General features: G+C 36.2%; 1 protein-coding gene across 3 annotated transcripts in view; it reads left to right on the forward strand.

Moving 5' to 3' along the window:
• The window catches only part of STX17 (syntaxin 17), a 127,808-nt gene that overhangs the window by 32,952 nt on the left and 68,615 nt on the right, over positions 1-26,241 (forward strand). For 2 of the 3 annotated variants that reach the window (XR_002336997.1, XM_005660277.3), the window contains exon 3: positions 8,658-8,723. The exons of the other annotated variant lie outside the window; for it this stretch is intronic. Coding sequence is in view for 1 of the 2 variants with exons in the window: in XM_005660277.3 (XP_005660334.1) it covers positions 8,658-8,723 (66 nt within the window). In the remaining variant the exon portion in view is untranslated. The remainder of the gene's footprint in view (positions 1-8,657; positions 8,724-26,241) is intronic. 3 annotated transcript variants of the gene reach the window in all.

Genomic DNA, 26,241 nt, shown 5'->3' on the forward strand with positions numbered 1-26,241 from the left:
TTCACTTGTGACCTACACCACAGCTCACATCAACACCAGATCCTTAACCCAGTGAGCTGGAGGAGAGATCGAACCAGCATCCTCATGAATACTAGTTGGGTTCGTTTCTACTTATCATGACCAGAACTCCCTCTAAGATTTTTTTAAATAATGAAAAATATATTTTATATTTATCAGAATATTTTCCATTTTTGGTGCTCTCACTCTTGCAGAACCAGATTTTTCTCTGGTATCATTTTCCCATCAACCTGAAGGACTTCCTTTAACATTCTTGTAGTACATATTTGCTGGTGATGAATTCTGTTTGCTTTTTTGTGTTGGAAGGGAAAAAGATATTTAACTTCACTTAAAAAAAATGTTTTCTCTGGGAATAGAATTCTAGGTTGAGTTTTATTTATTTGTTTATTTATTGCTTTTTAGGTCTGTACCTATGGCATATGGAGGTTTGTATGCAAGGGGTTGAATCAGAGCTGCACCTGCCAGCATACACCACAGCCACAGCAGTGCAGGATCTGAGCTGCATCTGCCAACTACACCACAGCTCACCGCAAGGTCAGATTGTTAACCCACTGATTGAGGCCAGGGATCAAACGCACATCCTCATGGATACTAGTCAGGTTGGTTACCTCTGAGCCATGATGGGAACTCCTAAAATTCTAGGTTGAATTTTAGATTGATTGAATACTTTCAGGATGTTGTTTCACTGTCTTCTGGCTTGCACTGTTTCTCTCAAGAAGTCTTCTGTCATTCTTATTTGTGTTCGTCTTCCGTATTTTTTTTTCCTCTTGCTATTTTTATCATTTTTTTCTCTCAACTTATTTTAAGTAATTTTATTATGGTGTGCATTAGTAAAGTTTTCTTCATTTTTCTTATGGTATTCCTTGAGTTTCTTGATCTATGGGTTTATAGTTGTTATCAAATTAGGAAAAGATTTGGCAATTCTTTTTTTTTTTTTTTTTTTTTTTGTCTTTTTAGGGCTGTATCTGTGGCATATGCTAGTTCCCAGGCTGTGAGTTGAATTGGAGTCATAGCTGCTGGCCTACATCATAGCCACAGCAATGAGGGATCCCACTGAGCAAGGCTAGGGATTGAGTCCACATCCTTATGGATCCTACTTGGGTTTGTTAGTGCTGAGCCACAGTAGGAACTACTTTTTTAAAAAATTTTTCTTTTTTCCTTCATTATTGAGAAATAACTGGCATATAGCACTGTATAAATTTAAAGTGTACAACATAATGATCTGACTTACCTAAGTCATAAAATGATTATCGCAATAAAATAGTGAACGTCCATCATTTCATACAGATAGAAAAGAAAAAGAAAAAAATTGTTTTCCTTGTTACTAAATTTAAATTAGGATTTACTCTCTTAACAACTTTCATTATTAACACAGCAGTGTTACTTATATTAATCACGTTGTACATTATGTTGCTAGTACTGAAAGTTTGTACCTTTTGACTATAAACTGGGTAGTTCCTTCCTCATATCTTTAGTTGTGGAAATCTTTTTTGCTGGTCTTTAAGTAATTCTTATCCATAGTTGCTCTGAAAATAGTTGTAAATTTGATGTGCCTTTGGGAGGAGGTAGGCTCAGGGTCTTCCTACTCCACCATCTCAGCCACCATCTCATTAATTTTTCAAATAATTTTTCTGTCCTCTTGTTTCTCTTCTTTGGGGAGTCCAATTGCATATGCACAATGTTGCTTTCAGTTGGCTTATGATTCACTGATATTCTATTCACTTTTTGTCCATCTTTTTTCTCTCTGAATTTCATTTTGGTTTGTTTCTATTCTTATATTTTTAAATTTACTAACCTTTTATTTTTTTTTAATTTTATTGGAATATAGTTGACTTACAATGTTGTGTTAGTTTCAGGTATACAGCAAAGTGAATCAGTTTGCATATATTTATTCTTAGATCCTTTTTCCATATAGGTTATTACTGAATATTGAGTAGATTTCTCTATGCTATACAGTAGGCTCTTATTATCTATTTTACAGACATAGTAATGTGTATATGTTAATTACAAACTCCTAATTTATCCTTCTCCACCATGTTTATCCTTCAGTAATTATAAGGTTGATTTCAAAATCTGTGAGTATTTCTGTTTTGTAAAAATTCGTTTGTGTTTTTTTTAATTGGAATCCACATATAAATGGTTTCATGTGATATTTGTCTTTCTCTGACTTACTTCACTTAGTATGATAATTTCTAGGTCTAGCCATGTTGCAGCAAATGGCATTATTTTGTTCTTTTTTATGGCTGAGTAATATTCTGTTGTATATATGTACCAAATCTTCTTCTGTTTTTTTTTTTTTTTTTTTTCCCTTTTTCTTTTTATGGCCACACCTGCAGCATATGTAAGTTCCTGGGCCAGGGGTAGAATCAGAACTGCAGCTGCAGGCCTAGGCCACAGCCACAACAATGCCAGATCATATCCATCAGATCTGAGCCACAGCTCTGTTCTCTATTGCTGCTTTTGGCAAAGCTGGGTCCATAACCCACTAAGTGAGGCCAGGGATTGAAATCCTCTCAGACACTATGTTGGGTTCTTAGCCCACTGAGGCACAATGGGAACTCCCCAAATCTTCTTTATACATTCCTCTGTCCATGGACATTTAGGTTGCTTCTATGTCTTGATTATTGTAAATAGTGCTGCAGCAGTTCCTGTCGTGGCTCAGCGGAAATGATTCTGACTGGTATCCATGAGGACACAGGTTCGATTCCTGGCCTCGCTTAGTGGGTTAAGGATTTGGCATTGCTGTGAGGTGTGATGTAGGTCACAGATGCAGCTCAGAGCCCGAGTTGCTGTGATTGTGTCATAGGCCGGTAGCTACAGGCAAAAAAAAAAAAAAAATAACAACAAAAAAACAACGTGCTGCAGTGAACATTGGAGTGCTTGTATCTTTTTGAATTAGGGTTTTCTCTGGATATATGCCCAGGAGTGAGGTTGCTGGATCATTGCAGGAAGCCAGCTCTGGCAGCCAGGGAGTGTACACTTTTTCCTGATCGGAGATGGATGGCGTTGGTGAATGTACAATATGGAGACAGGCTCTTTGTCCCTTCTTTCAGAGCTCTGGACTGCTCAGATTTTATTGGCATAGGTGGTTGATTATATAGACAGTTTTTCACTACACATTACATCACAGTGTTAAAAGTACATTGGTTAACTTTTACATGGTATAGCAGCTATACATCATGTTCTAAGATCTTTGTTTTAACTAAACTTAGTGGGTACAATTTAGGGGCAATTAGGTACAATACATCATGTTTTAAGATCTCTATCTTAACTTAGTAAGTACAATTTAAGGGCATTTAGGTACAATACATCGTGTGGAAAGGAGGAGACTCAGTACAAATCATCCCATGGCCAGCCAGTCTTTACAATTTGAAGAGTTCACAGACACAAGAATTTGGCATGCACAAATCTTGTTTGTAGACTGGTGGTTATCTTTAAAGCATTATGGCAGGGAGACAGTGTAAGTAAATATAAACCAACTAAACTAGCTATCACTTAAAATCTTTTAAAATCAAGGACAAAACTCACAGCTAGATTTTTTGGATAATATATGTCTAACTTTTATGAACCTCATTAAAATCCTAACTCTAACGTTTACTATATAACTAGTTAATAGATAAACACTATGTTTTAACTAAGTTGGATTTAAATAGGGGAAAGTCCTTTAGGATGAAATTCTTATTATATTATTGTTGTAATTTTGTTAAATCACAAATCACCACAGGAAAATAAGAATGGAAAATAAGAATAATCAGTAAATAATCAGGAGAGACTGAGGAAAACTGAATAACAAATAAAACAATAAGAAAGACTAGGTCACCCGAGAAACAATCCATGTTTTCTGGCACAAACATGGAAATTGTTTTCCCAGGAAAGCCCCAATTCTTCCCCATCAACATCAGAATGAGAGCTGTGTAACCTGAGGCCTGCCCTCGGCTTGTACCCTGCAGGCGGGCTTTCATCCTGACCAGAGGCCCACCTTTGGCTTGTACCATTCAGGTGAGCCCTCTTCCTTGGTTAGGAACCTGCCTTCAGGATTTTTTTTGTTTTTTTTTTTTTTTTTTTTTTTTTTTTGCCATCAGGCAAGGTCCTCGTTTTGATTCCCTGCATTTTCTCGGCTCCCCACAGATCATATAGTAGTTCTCTATTTAGAAGGAACTTCCATACTGCCATGATGTTTTTCATAGTGATTGTACCAGTTTACAGTCCCACCAACAGTGTAGGAGGGTTCCCTTTTCTCTACACTTTCTCTAGCATTTATTATATGTAGACTTTCTTTTTTTTTTAGGGCCACATTTGCAGCACATGGAAGTTTCCAGGCTAGGGTTCAGATCAGAGCTGTAGCTGCCAGCCTATGCCACAGCCACAGCAGTGCATGGTCTGAGCCATGTCTGCAACCTACACTGCTGCTCATGGTAATACCAGATCTTTAATCCACTGAGCAGGACATGGATAGCACCTCCATCCTCATGGATACTAGTTGAGTTCTTAACCCACTGAGCCACAAAGGGAACTCCTATTTGTAGACTTTTTGATGATGGCCATTCATACTGGTGTGATATAGTTTTGATTTGCATTTCTCTAATAATTAGTGATGTTGAGCATCTTTTCAATGATAGATCAGAAGGAGAAATTAAGGAGACAATTCGATTTACCATCCTGTCAAAAAGAATAAAATACCTAGGAATAAACCTACCTAAGGAAGCAAAAGAACTGTATTCTGAAAACTTTAAGATGCTGATGAAGGCAATTGAAGATAACACAAAAAGATATACCATGCTCTTGAATTGGAAGAATCAATATTGTCAAAATGACTGTAGTGCCCAAGGCAATCTACCGATTCAGTGCAATCCCTATCAAAATACCAATGGCATTTTTCACAGACCTAGAACAAAAAAAATGTTAACATCAAAGAAACATCAAAGACCCCAAGTTTCCAAAGCAGTCTTGAAAAAGAAAAATGGAACTGGAGCAATCAGGCTCTGTCACTTCAGACTCTAGTACAAAGCTACAGTCATCAGAACAGTATGATACTGGCACAAAAAAAGAAATACAGATCAGGGGAACAGGATAGAAAGCCCAGAATTAAACCCATGCACCTAATCTATGACAAAGGAGGCAAGAATATACAATGGAGAAAAGACATTCTTTTCAATAAGTGGTGCTGGGAAAACCAGGCACCTGCATGTAAAAGAATGAAATTGGAACATCCTCTATCACCATATACAAAAATAGATTCAAAATAGATTATAGATCCAAATTTAAGACCAAATATTCTAAAACTCTAGAGGAAAACATAGGCAGGACACTCTTTGATGTATATTACAGCAGTATCTTTTTTGATTCACCTCCTAGAGTAATGAAAATAAAGCCAAAAAAGCCACAAAAAAACAAGTGGGGCCTAATTAAACTTAAAAACTTTTGCACAGCAGTGGAAACCATGAAAAAAAAATTGCAAAGACAACCTACAGAATGGGAGAAAATCTTTGCAAACAAGGAAACCAACAAGGGATATATCTCCAAAATATACAAATATCTTCTGTGGTTCTTTATCAAAAATCCAGACAACCCAATCAAATGGGCAGAAGATCTGTATAGACTTTTCTTCAAAGAAGACAGATGGCCTAAAAGCACATGATTAAGTTTACTAATCTTTTATTTGCATTTTTTACCTTTTATTAATTCTATCCATTGCATTTTTTATTTCAGATGCCCCTTGTTTTTTGGTCATGCCTGGGGTATGCAAAAGTTCCAGGCTCAGGGATTAAACCTACACCACAATGGCGTTTTGAGCCAAAGCAATGACAATGCCAGATCCTTAACCTGCTGTACTACCAGGGAGTTCCTCAGATGCCTTTTTTAATTTTAGGAAATTGAATTTTTAAAAATATCTTCAATGTTTAAGTATTCTCATGTTTTCTTCTACTTTCTCAAGGACGTGGAATACATCATAATAACTTTAATATCCTTGTGCATTAATTCTATTATCTCTATCATATCTAAATTTGTTTCTATTGATTGTTTTTTTCTCACTATTGATCATATTTTCCTGCCCTTTCTTTTTTTTTTTTTTTGTCTTTTTAGTGCCACGCCTGCGGCATGTGGAAGTTCCCAGGCTAGGGGTCCAGTTGGAGCTACAGCTGCCAGCCTGCACCACAGCCACAGCAATACAGGATCTGAGCCGTGTCTGCGACCTACACCACAGCTCATGGCAACTCCGGAGCCTTAACCCACTGAGCGAGACCAGGGATCAAACCCGCACCCTCATCATTACTAGTTGAGTTCATTAACCACTGAGCCACGAAGGGAACTCCCTTCCTGCTTTTTTTGCATGCATGGTAATTATTTATTGGATGCCAGATATTCTTCACTTGTTGGATACCGAATATTTTTAAATTCCTTTAAGTATTTTTGAGCTTTATCTATCTATTCTGAGTCATTTATTTAGTAACAGTTTGATCCTTTTAAGCTTATATGGGATCAGAACAAGCTTTATTCCAAGCCTAATTTTTTCCTATAAAAGTCAGTACTTTGGAGTACTCTATCTGTATTCTAGTATTGAAAGGTTTTTCCACTCTAACCTGTGGTCACATGAACTATTTCTGGCATTGTGTGATTTGGGGGATTAGTCCACCTGGTCTTTTCCAGTGGTTCTTTTCTCTGACTTCAGATAGTTTCCTTATGTGCATGTGCTCTTCTGTACTCAGCTGAAGACTCTAAAGGAAAACCCTACATATCTCTGGAGTTCTCAGCATACATAGTCTTCTCCTTTCATTGCAACTATGTCCTCACATGCATTGTTTTCCTTTCTGATACTCTGCTCTATGAATTCTTGCAGCCTTGACCTCTCTGAATTTTCAACTCTGTTTCCTTAACATCAATTTTTCTTAAAATATCATAACAGATTAGTGTTAAGTAATACATTTTTTTTGGTCTTTTTAGGGCTGCACCCACAGCACATGGAGGTTCCTAGGCTAGGGGTTGAATTGGAGCTACAGATGCCGACCTAAGCCACAGCCACAGCAACGGGATCCGAGCTGCATCTGCGACCTACATCTTAGCTCACAGCACTGCCAGATACTTAATCCACTGAGCAAGTCCAGGGATTGAACCTGCATCCTCATGTATGCTAGTCAGATTCGTTTCTGCTGAGCCATGACAGGAACTCCAAGTAATAAATTTTAAAGTGGCTTATTTTCAGACATGTATCTTTGGCTTCCATTCTCACCTTTTTTTTTTTTGCCACACCCATGGCATATGAAAGTTCCCAGACCAGGGATCAACCTGTGCCACAGCTAGGGCAGCCACTGTGCCAGGCCAGGGATTGAACTGGAGACTGAGCCACTGCAGTCAGATACTTGACCCACTGTGCCACAGCAGGAATTCCCATTCTCATCTTTTTATTAATATCATAACACTGTCTAGAATAGTATTTATAGTAGATCTGATGGCATCAATTCAATTTTTCTTACACATGAAAGTAGTTTGATAGTGGTTTTAAATTTATTTAATTGGATAGTAGCTTTAAGTTTATTTTTGGTAAATACATTTTTAATATAGTCTAGTTATTTTTAAGCTTAATGTGTATTGTTTATTTCTTAGATGATGTAAACAAAATTTAGGAGTATCAGGATTTTTTGCGGTGTTCCCTGGTGACCTATCAAGTTAAAGATTCAGAGTTGTCACTGCTGTAGTGCAGTCCTTGGCCTGTGAACTTCCACATGCCATAGGCATGGCCAGAAAAAAAAAGGTTTTTTGCTGCTACCGAATTTAAAGAATATGCAGAATAGGGAATATAAAAATACTTTAGAAAAATTTTAGCGCCCTACGTTGATACCTTCTTTGTGTGTATCCGGCATTTTCGTTTCTGTCCTTTCAAAGTACTCCTAGGTTGAATGTGTGTGTGTGTGAGAGTGAGATTATACCAAAAATGTGTTTACTGTCATTACTCACATTTAACATCTTATTTGGATTTTTAAATTTCAAACAAAAATAATATGTGACCTTTGGTGTTGTTTATATTTTGTATAAGTATTCTGTCATAATGTTATATTTTGCTATGTTTCCTGTCAAATGGAAAGTTTTCCATGGTCATGCTCATTAAGCTTTTTGGATGAAACTCTGAAAACTAAACCTTGCCTTGGTAAAAACTGAGACATACATATTACATGTTCATTCTTATTTTTATATACTTTCTAGTCAACAGTACAATGTTCTCAAATCAGATTTTAATTTTCAGTAATTGACTCTATCATTGACTAACATTTCAAAGTCTTTAAATAGTAAAAATACCTATATTCTAGATTGATGAATGCTGTTGATTTTTTTCATTTTTCATTCTTTGTTTTTTTCACCTCCAAAGATTGTGATTTAGAGACAAAATAATACTGTTTTTTGGTAAAGTAAATAGTGTTTCATGATTTTTGCTTGTTTTACCATTTGCGAGAATTTTGTATATAATGTTTCTGAAAATTTCCTACTTGTATGGTCTTTGGACTGCTAAGAACCACTACAAAGTCAGTAACTTTTTGACTGGTGTGTTTAAGTTTGGGTGGGCGAATGGGGATTTTTATGGTAAACTATAAATAATCACTCAATGATAAAAAGAATTCAGTACCTTTCCCCTTTCTTTTGTATAGTATCAAAGGTGCAGAATCTGGGACAAATTGCATGAAGAGCATATCAATGCAGGACGTACAGTTCAGGTAAGGCTATTATGTTATTTCTAGTAAATCAGTATGATAACGCAGCCTTGAAAGTTCCCTGCTGGCCGAGTGGGTTAAGTAAGGCTCTGTCATTATCACTGCTATCACTGGGTTTGATCCTTGGCCCAGGAACTTCCACATGCTGTGGGTATGGCCAAAGAGAAAAAAAAGACAGCCTTAAAGAAATTTTGCTAAAATAAATACTGTGTGGCTGAATTCTTTTATGTGTATTTGTAACTATTTTCTTAAGGATGCATTTTTAGCAGGAATTATTGAATCGAATATTGTACATATTTTTAAGATTTTAATTAATGTTAGCAGAATTTTCTCCAGAAATGATGTGTCAACATACACTGTCATAATAACTGCATGTTCCAAAAATTTTAGAACACTAGTATTAACCATTCCTCAAATTTTTGCTAATTAGTAGGCTAACATAATGCAACCTTTGTTCTTTTAATCTGTATTTTTTTTTTTTTTTTTTTTTTACTCTTACTGCTTTGAAGGGTGAAAAGTTTTTATGTGCACCTTGGATAGTAATGGTTTTTTGTGTGAATTGCCCTTTCATGTCCCTTGATATATTATGCTATTGTCTTTTGTCATAGTTCTTATAGTTTTAAGATACTGGTTTTCTGTTTATAAAACTGTTACAATAATACAGTGTTACAAAAATTTTTTGCCAGTTACTAGCTTTTTAATACATAAATTTTAATTATTTTAAATTAATTTTTGAAAAGCGTATTTAATTAGTTAAAAGCCAGATAAAATTAAAAGGCTTGTAGTACCTACCCTTCTCCATCTCTCTGGCGTATGGAAGTTCCCTGGCCAGGGATTGAATCCAAGCCACAGCTACGACCTATGCCATAGCTGCGACAACACAGGATCCTTTAACCCTCTGTGCCAGGCTAGGGATTGAACCCAAGCATCAACCTGGGCCACTGCTGTCAGGTTCTTAACCCCCTGTACCACAGTGGGAAATCCCTGGTATTGATTAACCAGGTTTAGGCATTACCTCTTCATTTCTTGCTGTGAAGGAGGTGCAGCTCTAGCTTTCCACCCTATTTTCCTCCTTCCTTTTCCACCTATAATTGCATATATTATCACTTTTGGTTAAATTAATACTTACTACCTCATTATTTTGATTATAAAGATATTGTTTTTTGCTAGGCCACATAGTGACATACAGTACAGACTTTTGCTTTTTTTGTTTAAGATGTCATTTTATTCTAATGACTTTTATGTGTTTAGCGTTGGTTTTTTGTTGTTATTATTTTTGCTGAACCCACAGCATGTCGAAGTTCCTGGGTCAGGGATCGAACCCACACCACAGCAGCAACTCAGGCCAATACAGAGATAACGTGGGACACCTAACCTGCTGTATCACAGGGAATTCCTTAGTGTTTTTTATTTTTATTAGAGATATATAGTTGGTGTACAACATCATGTAAATTACAGGTGTAGAACATAGTGATTCACCATTTTTAGAGATTATATTCCATTTATAGATATTATTAAATATTATGTATATTCTCTGTGTTGTACAGTATATCATTGTAGCTTGTTTATTCTATACATAATAGTTTATACCACTTAATCCCTTACCCTGCGTTGCCTCTTCCCACTTCCCTCTCCCCAATGGTAACCATTATTTTATTCTCTATATCTGTGAATCTGTTTTCTTTTTGTTATATTCATTAGTTTGTTTTATTTATTCATTTATTTATTTATTTTTGTCTTTTTGCTATTTCTTGGGCCGCTCCCGCGGCATATGGAGGTTCCCAGGCTAGGGGTTGAATCGGAGCTGTAGCCACTGGCCTACGTCAGAGCCACAGCAACGCAGGATCCGAGCCACGTCTGCAACCCACACCACAGCTCACAGCAACGCCAGATCCTTAACCCACTGAGCAAGGGCAGGGACCGAACCCGCAACCTCATAGTTCCTAGTCGGATTCGTTAACCACTGCGCCACAACGGAAACTGCAGTTTGTTTTATTTTTTAGCTTCCACATATAGGTGATATTATACAGTATTTGTCTTTCTCTCTCCGACTGATTTCACTTTTACCCTCTGAGTCTATCCAGGTTGTTGTAAAAGTCAAAATTTCATTCTTTTTTATGGCTGAGTAGTATTTGTGTGTGCACATCACATCTTCTTTGTCCATTTATCACATCTTCTTTATCCATTCATCTTTTGATGGACACTTAAGTTGCTTCTATATCTTGGCAATTATAAATAACACTGCTATGAATATAGAGGTATATGTATGTATCTTTTTGAATTTGTGTTTTTGGGTTTTTTGAACTTATACCCAGGAATGGAATTGCTGGATCATATGGTAGTTCTTTTTTTTTTTTTTTTTTTTTTTTTTTTTGCTTTTTATGGCCACACCTGCAACATATGGAAGTTCCCAGGCTAGGGGCTGAATCATAGCTGCTTTTGTTGGCTTATGCCACAGCCGTGGCAATGTGGGATCTGAGCTGAATCTGCAACCTACACTGCAGCTTACAGCAATGCCAGATCCTTAACCCACTGAGTGAGGCCAGGGATCAAATCCACATCCTCATGGATACTAGTCGTGTTTGTAACCTGCTGAGCCACAGTGGGAACTTCGGTGGTTCTATTTTTAGTTTCTTGCAAAACCACCATTCAGTTTTCCACAATGGCCATGCCAGTTTATTTCTACTAACAGTGTACGAGGGTTCCCTTTCATCCATATCCTCACCATTTATAATTTGAAGTCTTTTTGATGATAGCCATTCTGATAGGTGTGAGATGATATCACATTGTGGTTTTAATTTGCATTTCTATGGTGATTAATGATGTTGAGCGTCTCCTCGTGCTTGTTGGCCTTATGTATGTCTTATTTGGAAATAAATATATCTATTTAGATCTTCTGCCCTCCCCTTTTTTTGCTTTTTAGGTCTGTACACACAGCATATGGAGGTTCCCAGGCTAGGGGTCGAATTGGAGCTGCAGCTGCCGGCCTACACCATAACCACAGCAAAGTGGGATCTAAGCTGCATCTGCAGTCTATACCACAGCTCATGGCAGTGCCAGATCCCTGAACCCAGTGAGGCCAAGGATCAAACCCGTATCCTCATGGATACTAGTTGGATTTGTTTCTACTGTACTACAACGGGAACTCCTGCCCATTTTTAATTGGGTTGTTTGTTTTTTTTTGAGGTTGAGTTGTATGAGCTGTTTATATATTTTGGATATATACCCCTGTTGGTCATATCATTAGCAAATATTTTCTCCTGTTCATTATGTTGTCTTTTTATTTTTGTCAGTGGTTTCTTTTGCTGTGAAGAAACTTTAAGTTTAATTTGTTTATTTTTCCTTTTATTTCTTTTGCTTTAGGAAACAGATCCAAAAAATATTGCTACAATTTATGTCAGAGAATGTTCTGCCTATATTTTCTTCTGGGAGTTTTATGGTTTCTGCTCTTATATTAAAGCCTTTGATCCATTTTGAGTTTATTTTTTTATATGGTGTGAAAAAATGGTCTAATTTCACTCATTTATATACAACTACCCAGTTTTCCCAGTACTGCTTATTGATGAGACTGTCTTTTGCCCACTGTATATTCTTGCTCCTTTGTCATATATTAATTGACCATAGGTAAATGTGTTTATTTCTGGGCTTTCTCTTCTCTTCCAAGGATCTATGTGTCTGCTTTTGTGCCAGTACCATACTGTTTTGATGACTGTAGCTTTGTAATATTTCCTGAAGTCAGGGAGCATGATTCCTCCAGCTCTCTTCTTTCTCAAGATTTTTTGGCTATTCTGGGTCTTTTGTGTTTCCATTACAAATTTTAAAATTATTTGTTCTAGTTTTGTGAAAAATGCCCTTGGTATTTTGATAAGGATTTCACTGAATCTGTAGATTGCCTTATGGTCATTTTAACAATTTAAAATGTATATGTATATGGTGTATCTTTTCATCTGTTTCCATCTGTTTGTTGCCAACAGTTTGTTTCGTTAGTGTCTTATAGTTTTGTAAGTACAGGTCTTTTACCTCCTTAAGTAGGTTTATAACTAGTTATTTTATTCTTTTTGATGCAGTGGTGAATATGAGTGTTTCCTTAATTTCTCTTTCTGATAGTTCATGTTACTATATAGAAATGCAACGTTTCTGTATATTAATTTTGTATCCTGCAACTTTATCTAATTGCTTGAACTCTAGTAGTTTGTTGGTAGCATATTTAGGATTTTCTATGTATGTATCATGTCATTTACCAGCAGTGATAATATTACTTCTTCCTTTCCAGTTCAGATTCCTCTTGTTTCTTTTTCTTGTCTGATTGCTGTGTCTAGGACTTCCAATACTCTGTTAAATAAAGGTAGCAAGAGTGGATGTCCTAGTCTTGTTCCTGATCCTAGGGGATGTTCTCCTCCTTTTATTGTGGGGTATGGTGTTGGCTATCCTTTTGCTTTTTTTTGAAGTTAATAATTTTCTTATTTTTTTAATTTCCTGGCTTTTTGTGTATTTTTAGTTAATTTTTTCCTAAACGTTCCAAATCTCTGACACATGCTGTCAGTATTTTTCATATGCTCAAATACATTACTTTCATACTTTATCCTGAAGACTCTCTCCTGAAGTGCTTCTTCCTCCCAGATCCAATTTGGATTTGCTTTCTAGGCTTGTTGCACAGCTGTTATTCTGGAACTTCCCTAAGCTGCTCGTGTGTTGGGTCCCTGTTTTTCCTGGATATCATGTCTTCCTCATTTTTGGTTTTCTCCATTGTTTTGTTAGAATACATATTTCACTAGCTCTCAAGTAAAGGTAACTTAAAGGTAAGTTTTTAACTTCTTAAGTTTCTGAAAAATACCTTCATTCTCTCCTCAAATATGATTGTTAATCTCAGTAGGTACATAGAAAGCTTTCTAGGTATTTTAAAACCTTTCTAGGCTTTCTAGTTTAGTGTTGCTCTTAAAAAAGGAGATAACTAGTTTCCCAATCTTCATATATGACCAGTTTTTTTTTTTTTATCTTCTTTGGGAAATTTTGTGATCTGTTTATCCTGGTGTTCTGAAATTTGATAATATGATGTGCTTCGTGTCAGACCTTTTAATCTAAAAACTCACAGTTTGGGAGTTACTGTTGTGGGGCAGCAGAAATGAATCCAACTAGTATCCATTAGGAAATGGTTTTGATCCCTGGCCTTGCTCAGTGGGTTAAGGATCCAGTGTTGCTGTGAGCTGTGGTGTAGGTCACAGACATGGCTCAGATGTGGTATTGCTGTAGCTGTGGTGTAGGCCAGCATCTGTAGCTCCAGTTCAACTCCTAGCCTGGGAACTTGCATATGCTGTGCCTAAAAAGCAACCCCCCCCCAAAACAACAAAAAAACCCAAACCTATGGTTTTAGTTCTGTGACTTTTTATTAAATTATTTGTTTGATAATTTATTCCTCTGGTTTTCTCTTGTCTTTTTTAAAAAAATTCTTTTATTGCCAGGGTCACAAACTATAGCTCACAGGCCAAATCTGCTCACTGCCCCATTCATTTTTGTTCTGTCTTTGGCTTCTTTCATATTACAACAGCAGAGTTGAATGGTTGCAACAAGAGACCATAAGGCCTATAAAATCTAAACTATTTACTATCTGGCTGTTTGCAGAAAAAGTTTCCTGATCCCTGTTTTGTTGAATGGAAGACTCTTGAGTTGCTTGTCTAATTTTCTGTCCTTTTTTTCTGGGAGATTTCCTCAGCTTTATCTTCTATTCTTTCTGCTGAATTCTTTATTTCTGCTATTACATTATTTATTTTCCAAGGGCTTTTTCTTTTTCTTTTTTTGTAGCACTTTATCTTTGAACATAATAATTTTTCTTGCTTTTCCGAGACGTTAAAAAGCTGATTGCTTATTTCCTGGTGGACTTCACCTAAATATTCTTTGGCAGGCTGGCATTTTCCTTGGAGCAATCCCCAAGTCTCAGTATCTGGAGGTGGTTCTGGGTTAGTTTTATAAAGAGGAATCCTCATTTCCCCTGCCTAGGGTAAGTAGGTACTTATTTTCTAATTATAGAAGCAGGTTAACTGAAGGCTGCTGGGCTTTCATTGTTCAGTACAGGGTTTCATATGAATCCCCTTTTTCAGCCCTGTAGCCACTGTTTCTGAATCTAGAGACTGTTTCTGAATCTAGAGTCTGTTTCACCAAAAAATGCATCTCTGGTCCTCTTATATTTCAAAAAGGTTACTATAGCTGCAGCTCCTGCAAATAGAGTGTGATAGAATGAAGCAAATTCAAGAGATCATTTAGGGAGTGGTTACAGAGATGGTGAGGGTGGAGGAAAAAAAGATTGATTTGAGACTTAGGTGGAGTCTCTCTAAACATGTATTTTACTTCTTGCCACCTAGAATACAGCCCTAAAGATCAGGGACTTGTGTCTCCACTAATTGTGTATCTTACAGTGCCAGACACCCAGCAAGATTCAGAATTTATTGAATGGTACTGCACACATTAATGTCAGTGAGATTGTTATGACTTGGATTTCTTACTATCTTCACTGTTTAACATGTCATTAAAAATCACTTATGATTTTCTTCAGACAGTGGTATGGTCAAAAGTATTTGTTTACTCATTAAAATATATATGTATATTTACATTATTGATCTCCGTCTGGCACAGAAGCTTTATGTTTGCCATTAAAATAGTGAGATTGAAACTGTTGTTAGATGTGGGTATTTGCTTAGTTTTAGTCATATCTGCCTTGCATTTTTTTGTATAGGCTTGTTCTTAGCTAGTTTGTTTAAAACTTCTTTTTAGACAATTTCATGAACAGTTACCATAAACTTTCTAGTTTTAGATTTATATTGTAAAAACTGTCTTCTTACTTTTGTCATTGTGTTTTGTTGAAAGTTCTTAATTTAAATGTATCAATCTTTATCTGTCTAATTTATAAAGTATGTGGTTCATACTTTTGATGTCTTGTTCAAGAAATGCTCTATATCCTAAGAGGGTATTTCCCTTTGTCTTCTCTTGAGTGTTTTAAGTATTTTTCTTTTAACATTTAAGTTGTTAATCCACCTGGTATTGATGGTATGAGGTAGATATAAAGAAAATATTATTTTATTCCATTTGGAAAACCAGTTATCTCTTATTATTAACTGATTTCTGTAGTGTTTTTTACATATCACAATTTCATATATGCATGGATTCGTTTCTGGTCTGTTTTGTTCCACTAGTCAACTTGTCTATTTCTCCAGTAAGGCCCATGCTATATTAATTAAGACAGTTTTGTGATAAGGCTTGATATCTAGTAGGATAATACTGTTGCCTTATTCTTCCTTTTCAGCAGTGTTTTGGCTATACTTGGCTGTTTAGTCTTCCATATAAAATTTGGAATCTGTTTTTCAAAGTTCATACACAATCTTCTTGGAAATTTGGGACTTACATTGGATTTATCCAACTAGTTAAAGAAAATTGAGGGAGTTCCCATTGTGGCTCAGTGGAAATGAATCTGGCTGGTATCCATTAGGATGCAGGTTAAATCCCTGGTCTCACTCAGTGGGTTAAGGATCTGGCATTGCCTGGAGCTGTGTTGTAGGTTGCAGGCATGGCTTGGATCCCACGGATTCTGTGTTGCTATGGCTGTGGCTTAGGCCGGCGGCTGTAGCTCCGATTCGACCCCTAGCCTGGGACTCTCCATATGCCGCAGGTGCGGCCCTAAATAGGAAAAAAAAAAAAGGAAATTGACATATCTGCAATGACTCGTTTCCCTCCCTATGTGTGTGGAATATTGTTGTACTTGTTTGTGTCTTTAATATCTGTGTATCTTTATAGTTTTCTGCATATGGATTGTGGTAGTTTATACTTTTTAAAGATAACCTCCAAAGTAACTTCCATTCTACATGGTCTTCGACAGTATGATTTTGCTACTTCCCCTACCAATAGGTGGATTCTAATTCTCCTCCCTTTGAATCTGAGCTGAAGCAGGAGAAATATCCCTAGATTTATGAGGCTAGATCAGAAAAGGCCAGATAGCTCTCACTGGTTCTCTGAGTATATGCTTGCACTGGGGGAGCTTAGCCATCATGTGAAATGCTCAGATATCTACAGACCCTCATTTGGAAGATAGCCACACCACAGCTGATCTCTTAGGTCCAGCCTCTGGTGCCAGTCATATGAGTGAGCCATCTTGGACCTCCAGTGTACTTGAACATTCAAATGAATGTGGCTTCAGCCAGCATCTGACTCAGCTGCATGAGAGACCCCAAGTGAGCACTGCTCAGCTGACTTCCTGAATGTCTGGTTTGCAAAATCATTAGCAAAATTAATTGGTGGTTTTAGGCCTTTAAGTTTTGGAGGAATTTTATGTAGCAACAGATGACTACAGGGCTTACACTTAACTTTGTTTATTTCATATTTCATTAATCTGTTCTTAAGTACTTTAAGGTTTTAGGGTGTGTGTATGTTTGGGTGAGGTGTTGCATGTGGTCCTTTATTTATTTTTTAGGGCCGCACCTTCGGCATATAGAGGTTCTCAGGCTAGGGATCCAATCAGAGCTACAGCTGCTAGCCTACACCATAGCCACAGCAACGCCAGATCCAAGCCACGTCTGTGACCTACACCACAGCTCACTACAATGCTGGTTCCTTAACCCACTGAGTGAGGCCAGGGATCAAACCTCCAACCTCATGGTTCTTAGTTGGATTTGTTTCCACTGTGCTGCGATGGTAACTCCACATGTTGTCCTTTTAAAATTTTCTCCCTTGGCAACCACAAGGGGGGAGAGAGTGGAATGGATAGGGAGTTTGTTGTTGGTAGATGCAAACTATTACATTTAGAATGGATAAGCAATGAGGTCCTACTGTACAGCACAGGGAACAATACCCAGTTTCTTAGGATAGAACATTATGGAAGCTAGTATGAGGAAAGAATGTATGTATATGTGTGACTGGATCAGTGTGCTGTAAATTGGGTAACATTGTAGATCAACTATACTTCAATAAAAATAACAGTAAAGATAAATTATATAAACACACAAAATTGTATTTTCTAACTTTTGGTGGTCTATATAGGAATATAGCTAGTTTTTATATATAGATCTTATGGACAATTGTCTTTAAGTTTTTTTATTATTTCTAGTAATTGGGATAAATCCTTTTGGATTTTCTATTTATAGGATTTTTTGAGGGAGGGTGATACTTTTCTTCTTTCTTAAATTCACTCATTTTTCCTTTCTTGTTTCAAATCTGTACGGCTTTTTTTCGGTCTGGTTCATTGGTTATTGGAAGAAATGATTAATAAACAAACTTGTTCAAATTAATCTTTTAAAAAAGACTGTAAATGAAAAGTCTCTGCAAAAAAAATTCTTAAAAACAATTTATATATATTTTTTTCTGAAAGTAAAATTTCATCTGTATTCCAGGATTGTTGTAAGGATTGTTGAGCATGTGTGCCAAGTGTTTATACTGCCCTGTCATACAGTAGGTATTCAATAAATTAGAGGAATTGGAATAAGTTTGATTTTACATTCCCACTTTTAACTGCTAGATGAAGCTAAAAAAAATTCTTGACTTTTTCTTAGTTAAATTTCAAACACATTATAATTGAATCACTTTTTACCATTTTGATGGCTTGTTATTGAAACGTACAAAAGTATATATATATTTTATTTTATTTATTTTATCTTATTTATTTTATTTTATTTTATTTTGCTTTTTAGTGACATGCCTGGGGCATATGGAAGTTCCCAGGCTTGGGGTCAAGTCAGAACTGCAGCTGCCAGCCTATACACTACAGCCATAGCAGCATGGGATCCAAGCCACGTCTGCAACCTACACCACAGCTCTCAGCAACGCCAGATCCTTAACCCATAGAAGATCCAAAAAACTGTGTCATGGTTTCTGCTATGAAGAAACTTACCTAGATGGAAATTCATGAGATATTAAATAATAAAATGTTTAAATGTTTATTTAAACCTTTAGTAAAAGAGGTAATGTAAGTCAGTATATGATTGTCAGCTATGTTAGAGACTAGTAAATGATAAAGTGCCAGCTATCTGGATGCTAAATAAGCATGTTATTATCCTCATTTTTCAGATAAAATAAGGCTGAAGAACAGAGAACTTTTTTTTTTTTTTTTAGCATAAGGTCTTAAGTGGAAGGGCAGGAATCTAATCTGGAATTATTATTTTTTTTGATGCTCAGATTTTTTTATATTATATTATAGTTGATTTACAGTGTTGTGCCAATTTCTGCTGTGCAACAAAATAACCCAGTCATACATATATATACATTCTTTTTCTCATATTATCTTCCATCATCTTCTGTCCCATGATACTGGATATAATTCCCTGTGCTGTACAGTAGGACCTTGTTGCTTATCTATTCTAAATATAATACTTTGCGTCTACTAACCCCATATTCCCAGTTCATCCCATTCCCTACCCCAATCTGGAATTATTTTTAATATTAACTCAGGTGGTTAGAATATTCAGGAATATTCTCAGGTATACTGCACTTAATACTATGTAGTAGGTCCCTGTCAGATATTTGTTGAGTAAATGAATGGAGGCCCTTTTCTCTTTTGGTTTTTATTCCTTTTGGTATTTTTTTTTTTAAGTTTCATGTTTCTTTTTAAAAATTTTTTTATTTGAGTATAGTTGATTTACAGTGTTGTGCCAATTTCTGCTGTACAGCAGTGTGATCCAGTCTTACATATATATACATTCCTTTTCTTATATTATCTTCCATCATGGTCTGTTCCAAGAGACTGAATATAGTTCCCTGTGCTGTACAGTGGGACCTCATTGCTTATCCATTCTAAATGTAACAGTTCGCATCTACTAACCCCACCTTTTGTTGGTCCATTTAATATTTTTTAAGCTGTTTGTATTCTTTTTGGTGCCTTTTGATGTTGAAATAAGAGTGGAGGTATTACACTACTATTAATACCTTACTGTAGTAGTTAGGTGATACAAATAAGGAATAGTCCAGATTTATTTTAATTAAATAGTTATGACTCTGGAGTCCTTAATAATAAATTATATGACATCTAGAATGTGTTTACTCTAAGTTGTTTTAATGTTTACTGTCAACTTGTGTTCTGTGTTTGTAAAGAAATTAGATTATTATGATACCAAATGTTTTCTGCTGTATACAATTTGCTCTCAAAATTACATGTTGTAAAAGCACATTAGAAATCCTTAAATCAATATTTAACAAAGGCAAATATATGCATAGCCTTTCTTCTCTTATTAAGTACATAATTAGCCATTTTTCAGAATTCTAATTAATTCAGAATAATTACTTTTTACAGCTATCAATATGGCTAAGTATACATTTAAATATCTTTTAATCTTTAGACAGAAATTTCAGGGTATTTCTGAAAGAAGGTAAAGAGCCATTGATAGTTATTAAATTTAGTTACAGAACTAAAGAGAGATGTCACCTTTACTTTACTGAAAGTTTGGCCATAGTTTACAGTTTACTACTTGCATACAGCAAAGCTTATTAATTATTGAGTTGGTATACTTTCTTATTTTAAAACTTACTTCCGTGATTATAGTATCGTTTATCAAACTTGATACATTTGATGATTTTCAGAACTTGGCATAATATCTACCTTTCTGACCTGATTATTAGAAGAACAGAAACATTTGAACATTTATGACGTCCTAGATACTATTCTAGATTCTGGAGATATAGCTGTAAGCAAAACAAGAAAATTCTTTTCTCACTGAACTTATATTCTGGAGGTGGGAATGAAGAAAGCAGAGAAAGGTGCTTTTTAAAGTAAATAAATATATAACATTTAGATGGTTGTAACTACCATGAAGTAAAAGCAAAAGCTAGTTAAAAAGAACAAAGGATCATAGAAGGTAATGAGTGTTCTTTTATACAGAGTGGGTGTAAAAGGTTTCCAATGACATGTGAGCAGAAACCTGAAGGGACTAAAGTTATAAACCATGGGAAATAGACTTTTCCAGGAAGAAGGGAAATCAAGTGTGAAGACTGAGGTGAGAGGATGCGTGTCATATTCTGGGAGTAATGAGGTCAGTATGGCTGAGATGAGGTCAGAGAGATCAGCTGGATCTTATTACAGAAGGCCTTGCCAGGTGTGTAACTTTAAGTTGGATGAGAAACCTTTGGAAGGCTCTGAGCAGGTGATAATCTGATATCTAAAAGATCACCTTTTATGAACTCTTATGAAAAGGGTAGATTCTAAGGGAGCAAGGATCAAAGAAAGAATACCAGTAGGTGAATAATTGGGATATTATGGGTCTCCTTTTTAGAAAAATGCAGATACATGTGTATACAGACAATTTTGTGTAGAATATCAGGGGCCTAGTATATTAGGTTTTTACCTACTCTCTTTGTAGCCCTGAGAAATGGTTCTGAACTCAAAAGTTTGACAAAGGAATAAGAAACCGCCCTCACATCAGTCTTAACATTGAAGTACCTTTTTGAAAAATTACATAGATACACACACACACACTTTAAAGTTAGAAAAACATAGGAAATAATAAAAATAATATAACACTTATGTACTCATCACCCACCTTTGTCAAATCTTAATGTTTTCCCACAATTTATTCCTTTTTTTTGGCAGAAAACTTTAGAAATACCACTGAAGTTCCTTATGTACCTATCTTCGAATCTACTTTGTTCATATCTCCGTCTGAAAGAAATCTTTTCCCCTATTTTTTTTATCATTTTTGTGCATATAACTATTCATAAATAATATATGATACTTTTTGCCTTTTTCTTTCTGTTTTTTTCCAAACAGCTTTCTTGAGGTGTAATTGACATATAAAAAGCACACAATTTGATAAGCTTTGACATATGTGTACACTATGAGACCATCACCACAAACAAGATAATGTGAAACCATTACCACAGTCAAGATAATGAACATATCCTTGTCCCTAAAAGTTTCCTTATACTTCTTTGCAACTGTCCATCTGCCTTCTTCCTTCCACATTCTCCCATGTGTACACAGACCCCACTCCCCAGGCAACCACTGACCTGCTTTCTGTTGCTGTACATTAATTTGGATTTTCTAGAATTTTATAGAAATACAGTCATACAATATGTACTTCTGTTTTGTTTAGTTTCTTTTACTCTGCATGTGTATTTTGGGATTCATCATGTTGTAATGTGTGTCAGTATTTCATTGCTTTTTATTGTTGAGTAGATATTTTCTTGTGTGGATGTACCATAGTTTGTTTATCCATTCATCTGTTGATGAACATTTGGGTTATTTCTAGTTTGGCTATTGCAAATAAGGTTACTATGAACATTTTAATACAAAACTTTGTATGGAGAAAGTGTTTCATTTCTCTTGGATAAATATTTATGAATGGAATGGCTGGATCATATTCTTTACCTTTCTAAGAACTGCCAAGCTGTTTTCCAAAATAATTGTATGTTTTATTTCCCACCAGTTCCTTCATGTCCTTGCCAACTCTTGATATGGTTAGTCTTTTTAATTTTAGCTATTCTAGTAGGTCTGTAGTGATATCTCATTGTCATTTAATTTCCATTTGATGAATGCTGTTTCTATTTTATATTGAATTAATTCAGTATTTTTTTATTCCATTTTATCTTCTTTCTTGTCTTGCCGGCTATAACTTTGTTATTTTAGTTATTTTGTTATTTTGGGGTTTATAGTGTACATCTTATTATAGGTTATCTTCAAGTGTGATTAATACTATTTCATATGTACTTAAGATATTTGCAATATACTTCTTTTTTCTCCCCTCCCATTCTTTATGCTATTGTCGTCATATGTTTTACTTATACATGTGTTACATACTTGAGAATGTTTAAACAGTTATTTTTTTCAAGTGGTTTAAATATTAAGAGGAATAAAAGCCTTACCTGTTTGCCTTTGTCATTTACATTTTTGGTGTGCTTTTAATGCCTTTGTATAAATCCATATTTCTGTGGAGTATAACGTTCCTTTTGCCTGAAAGACTTCCTTTAACCTTTCTTGGAGTACGGTTCTGTCTGCTGGAGATAAATTCTTTTGTGTGTCTATCTGAAAAGCTTTCATTTGGCTTTTTTTTTTTTCTATGCCCACAGAATGTATAAGTTCCCAGGCCAGGGATTGAATCTTTACCTCAGCACTGACCTCAGCTGTTGGCAGTGAGAACACGGGATCCTTAACCAGCTGTTCCACAAAGGAACTCTGGCTTTTTGTTTTTTTCTTTTTTAGGGCCGCACCTGCACATGCGGAAGTTCCCATTCTAGGGGTTGAATTGGACCTTCTAACCTACACCAGAGCTTGAGGCAGCGCTAGATCCTTAACCCAATGAGCGAGACCAGGGCTCAAACCTACATCCTCATGGATACTGATTGGGTTTGTACCCACTGAGCCACAACAGGGACTCCTGGCTTTTGTTTTTAAAAGGAATTTCGCTCTATATAGAATTCTACATTGGGTTTTTTCTTTCTTTTTTTGTGTTTTTTCTTTTTTTCTCTTATTTAGGGCTGAACACACAGCATATGTGTGGAGGTTCCCAGGCTAGGGTCAAATTGGAGCTGTAGCCACTGGCCTACACCACAGCCACAGCAACGCGGATCTGAATCACATCTGCAGCCTTCACCACAGCTCACAGCAATGCCAGATCCTTAACACTGAGCAAGGCCAGGGGTCAGACCCATGTCCTCATGGATCCTAGTTGGGATCCTTAACTTCTGAGCCATGAAGGGAACTCTGACATTGGGTTTTTCTTTCAGTACTTTCCTCTCTTTCTTTCTCCTTCTTTCCTTCCTTCTTCCTTCCTTCCTTCCTTCCTTCCTTCCTTCCTTTCTTTCTCTTGCTCTCTCATCTCTTGCTCCCCCACCCCCACCCCCACCCGCTTCTCTCTTTCTTTCTTGCTTTCCCACCTCCACAGCATATGGAGTTCAGATCCAGGCCACAGTTGTGATCCATGCCACAACACCTGATCCTTTAACCTACTGCATGGAGCCAGGGATTGAATCGGCACCACCACAGAAACAAGCCAGATCACTAATCCATTGCACCACAGCGGGAACTCCCTGGCCATTATTACTTCAAATATTTTTCTGTCCCCTTCTATCTCTTTTCTCCTCAGGTACTCTAATTACACATATGCTGTGCTACTTACAGCTCACTGATGCTCTTTTCAATTTTTTGGATTCTGTCTTCTCTATTTCATTTTGTAGTTTCTTTTTCTATGGCTTCATGTTCACTAGTCTTCACAGTAGCTGTGTCTAATCTGCTATTAATCCAATATGTTTTTCATCTCATATTGTAATTTTCAACTCTAGAATATTGATTTGTTTTTTTACAAAAGTATCTTTGATGTCTCCACTCAACTTCTTAAACATGGAATATAATTATAATAACTGTTTTAATATGCTTCTTTGCTAATTCTAATATGTCAATTCTAGGTCTGTTTCAGTTAACTGATTATTATCTTTATCATTGGCTATATTTTCCTGTTTCTTTGTATGTGTGGTGGTCTTGGTTTGGGTTACCTTTGCATGGCCAGATATTTTTATGTTTCTATATATCTTCTTCTTGAGCTTTGTTCTAGAATATAGTTAAGTTACTTGGGAACAGTTTGATCCTTTGGGGTCTCATTTTTATGATTTACTAAGCTTGAATAGAGCAAAGCTTGGTTTTAGGGCTAATTACTTCCCTACTACTGAAGTAAAAACCTTTCTGAGTGTTCTACCTAACCCCCTGTCAGTTAAGAGTTTTTCCAGTTTAGGAGTTCCCTGATGGCCCAGTGATTGCCACTGCTTGGGCTTGGGTTAAATCCCTGACCCAGGAACTTCCACATGGCCAAAAAAAAAAAAAGGTTTTTCCAGTATTGTTTGTGGGAACAGACACTGTTTTTAGCTTTGAATGTGTCTAGGCACTATTCCCTCTAATCTTTTTGTATTTTTTTTTTCTCTAGCTTTGGGTAGTTTCCTCACATACATGTTCTGATCAGTTCTCTGCCAGATACTTGAGGGTTACTTCTGTATATCTCCAGCATTCACTTTCTGTTCAGCTCTCTCCTCTCCAGTACTCTGTTCTGCAGACTCTGCAGAAGCACAGAAGCAGAAGTCTGTCTATTGTGCTTATGGATTATGATGTTGATTTGCTTTTTAGGGCTGCTCCTGAGGCATATGGAAGTTCCCAGGCTAGGGGTCAAATCAGAGTTGTAGCTGCTGGCCACAGCCACAGCCACAGCCACAGCAACATGGGATCTGAGCTGTGTCTGTGACCTACACCACAGTTCATGGCAACACAGAATCCTTAACCCACTGAGCAAGGCCAGGTATCAAACCTTTAACCTCACAGATACTAATTTGGTTCGTAACCCAGTGAGCCACAATGGAAACTCCGTCTATTTTTATGTTTAGAAACTGCAAGTAGAATATTTTGAACAATTTTCTTGTCTGGGATAAGAATACATTAGCATTAGAAAGATTTTGTGATCAAATTTTGAAACTGAGAAAGTTGAGATTATTACTATTGTAAAAATTCGCTAAAGAACACTAACTTGGCTTTTATAGAAACTTGGCCAGCCTAATCTCTGTAGCAGTGGTGATGCAAGATTGTTGAGAATGCAGATTTCTGGGGTTCACCTTAAATATTCTGATTCAGTGTATTTCAGACCACATTTGGAAAGTACTGCTTTACAGTCCATCCCAGTTCCACAGGCAGCATAAATACAATGAAAATCAAACATGAAACTTAAAAGTAAAATATGACTTTCATGATTTTCCTAGGAGAAATATAGAATATGAGCTACTTTAAAAATTTTTTTAAAGAAAATTTTAAAGGAAGAAGCAATAGAAAAGAGAGGCAGTGAGGAGAAGAGAGAGAGAGGTAAGGATAGTGTACAAAAGTTAGGAGAAAGGAAAAGATTAGACAGAAGCAAGGCCAGGCAGAGAATGGAAGAGAAGATACAAGAGTAGGTTCCAAAATGAGTGCTGTAAGGAGGCAAATTGTTTTAGGGTATTATGACTTTGGAGGAAATTAAACTTAAATTTTACCTTGAAATATTCACGAGCTGATTTATCAGGATAGAGGATTTTTTTTTTTTTAAATAGGAGGCAGTGGTACTATAGAGCCTCAGAGAAGAAATTACATCTAAGGCACTCTGATTTGTAAGAGACAGCATTGCTTTGTGTACCTCTAAGAGAGAAAAGTGCTACCAGTTATGGTACAAAGCTTTTTTTTAAACTATTATTTTATTGGAGTATAGTTGACTTACAGTGTTGTGTTAGCTTTAGGTGTACAACATAGTGAATCAGTTATACATATTTCCATTGTTTTCCAGATTATTTTCCTTTATAGGCCATTGCAGAGTATCGAATAGACTTCCCTGTGCTATACAGTAGGCCCTTTTTAGTTATCTGTTTTGTATATAGTAGTGTGTATATGCCACTCCAGACCTTCCAGTTTATCCCTCCCTACCACATTTCCCCTTTGGTAACAATAAGTTTGGTTTCAAAATCTTGGAGTCTGTTACTGTTTTATGAAGTTCATTTGTATCATTTTTATAATTAAAGTGTAGTTGATTTATAGTGTTCTGTCAATCTCTTCTGT

This window comes from Sus scrofa, chromosome 1, assembly GCF_000003025.6.
Source record: "Sus scrofa isolate TJ Tabasco breed Duroc chromosome 1, Sscrofa11.1, whole genome shotgun sequence".
Lineage (NCBI taxonomy): Eukaryota > Metazoa > Chordata > Mammalia > Artiodactyla > Suidae > Sus > Sus scrofa.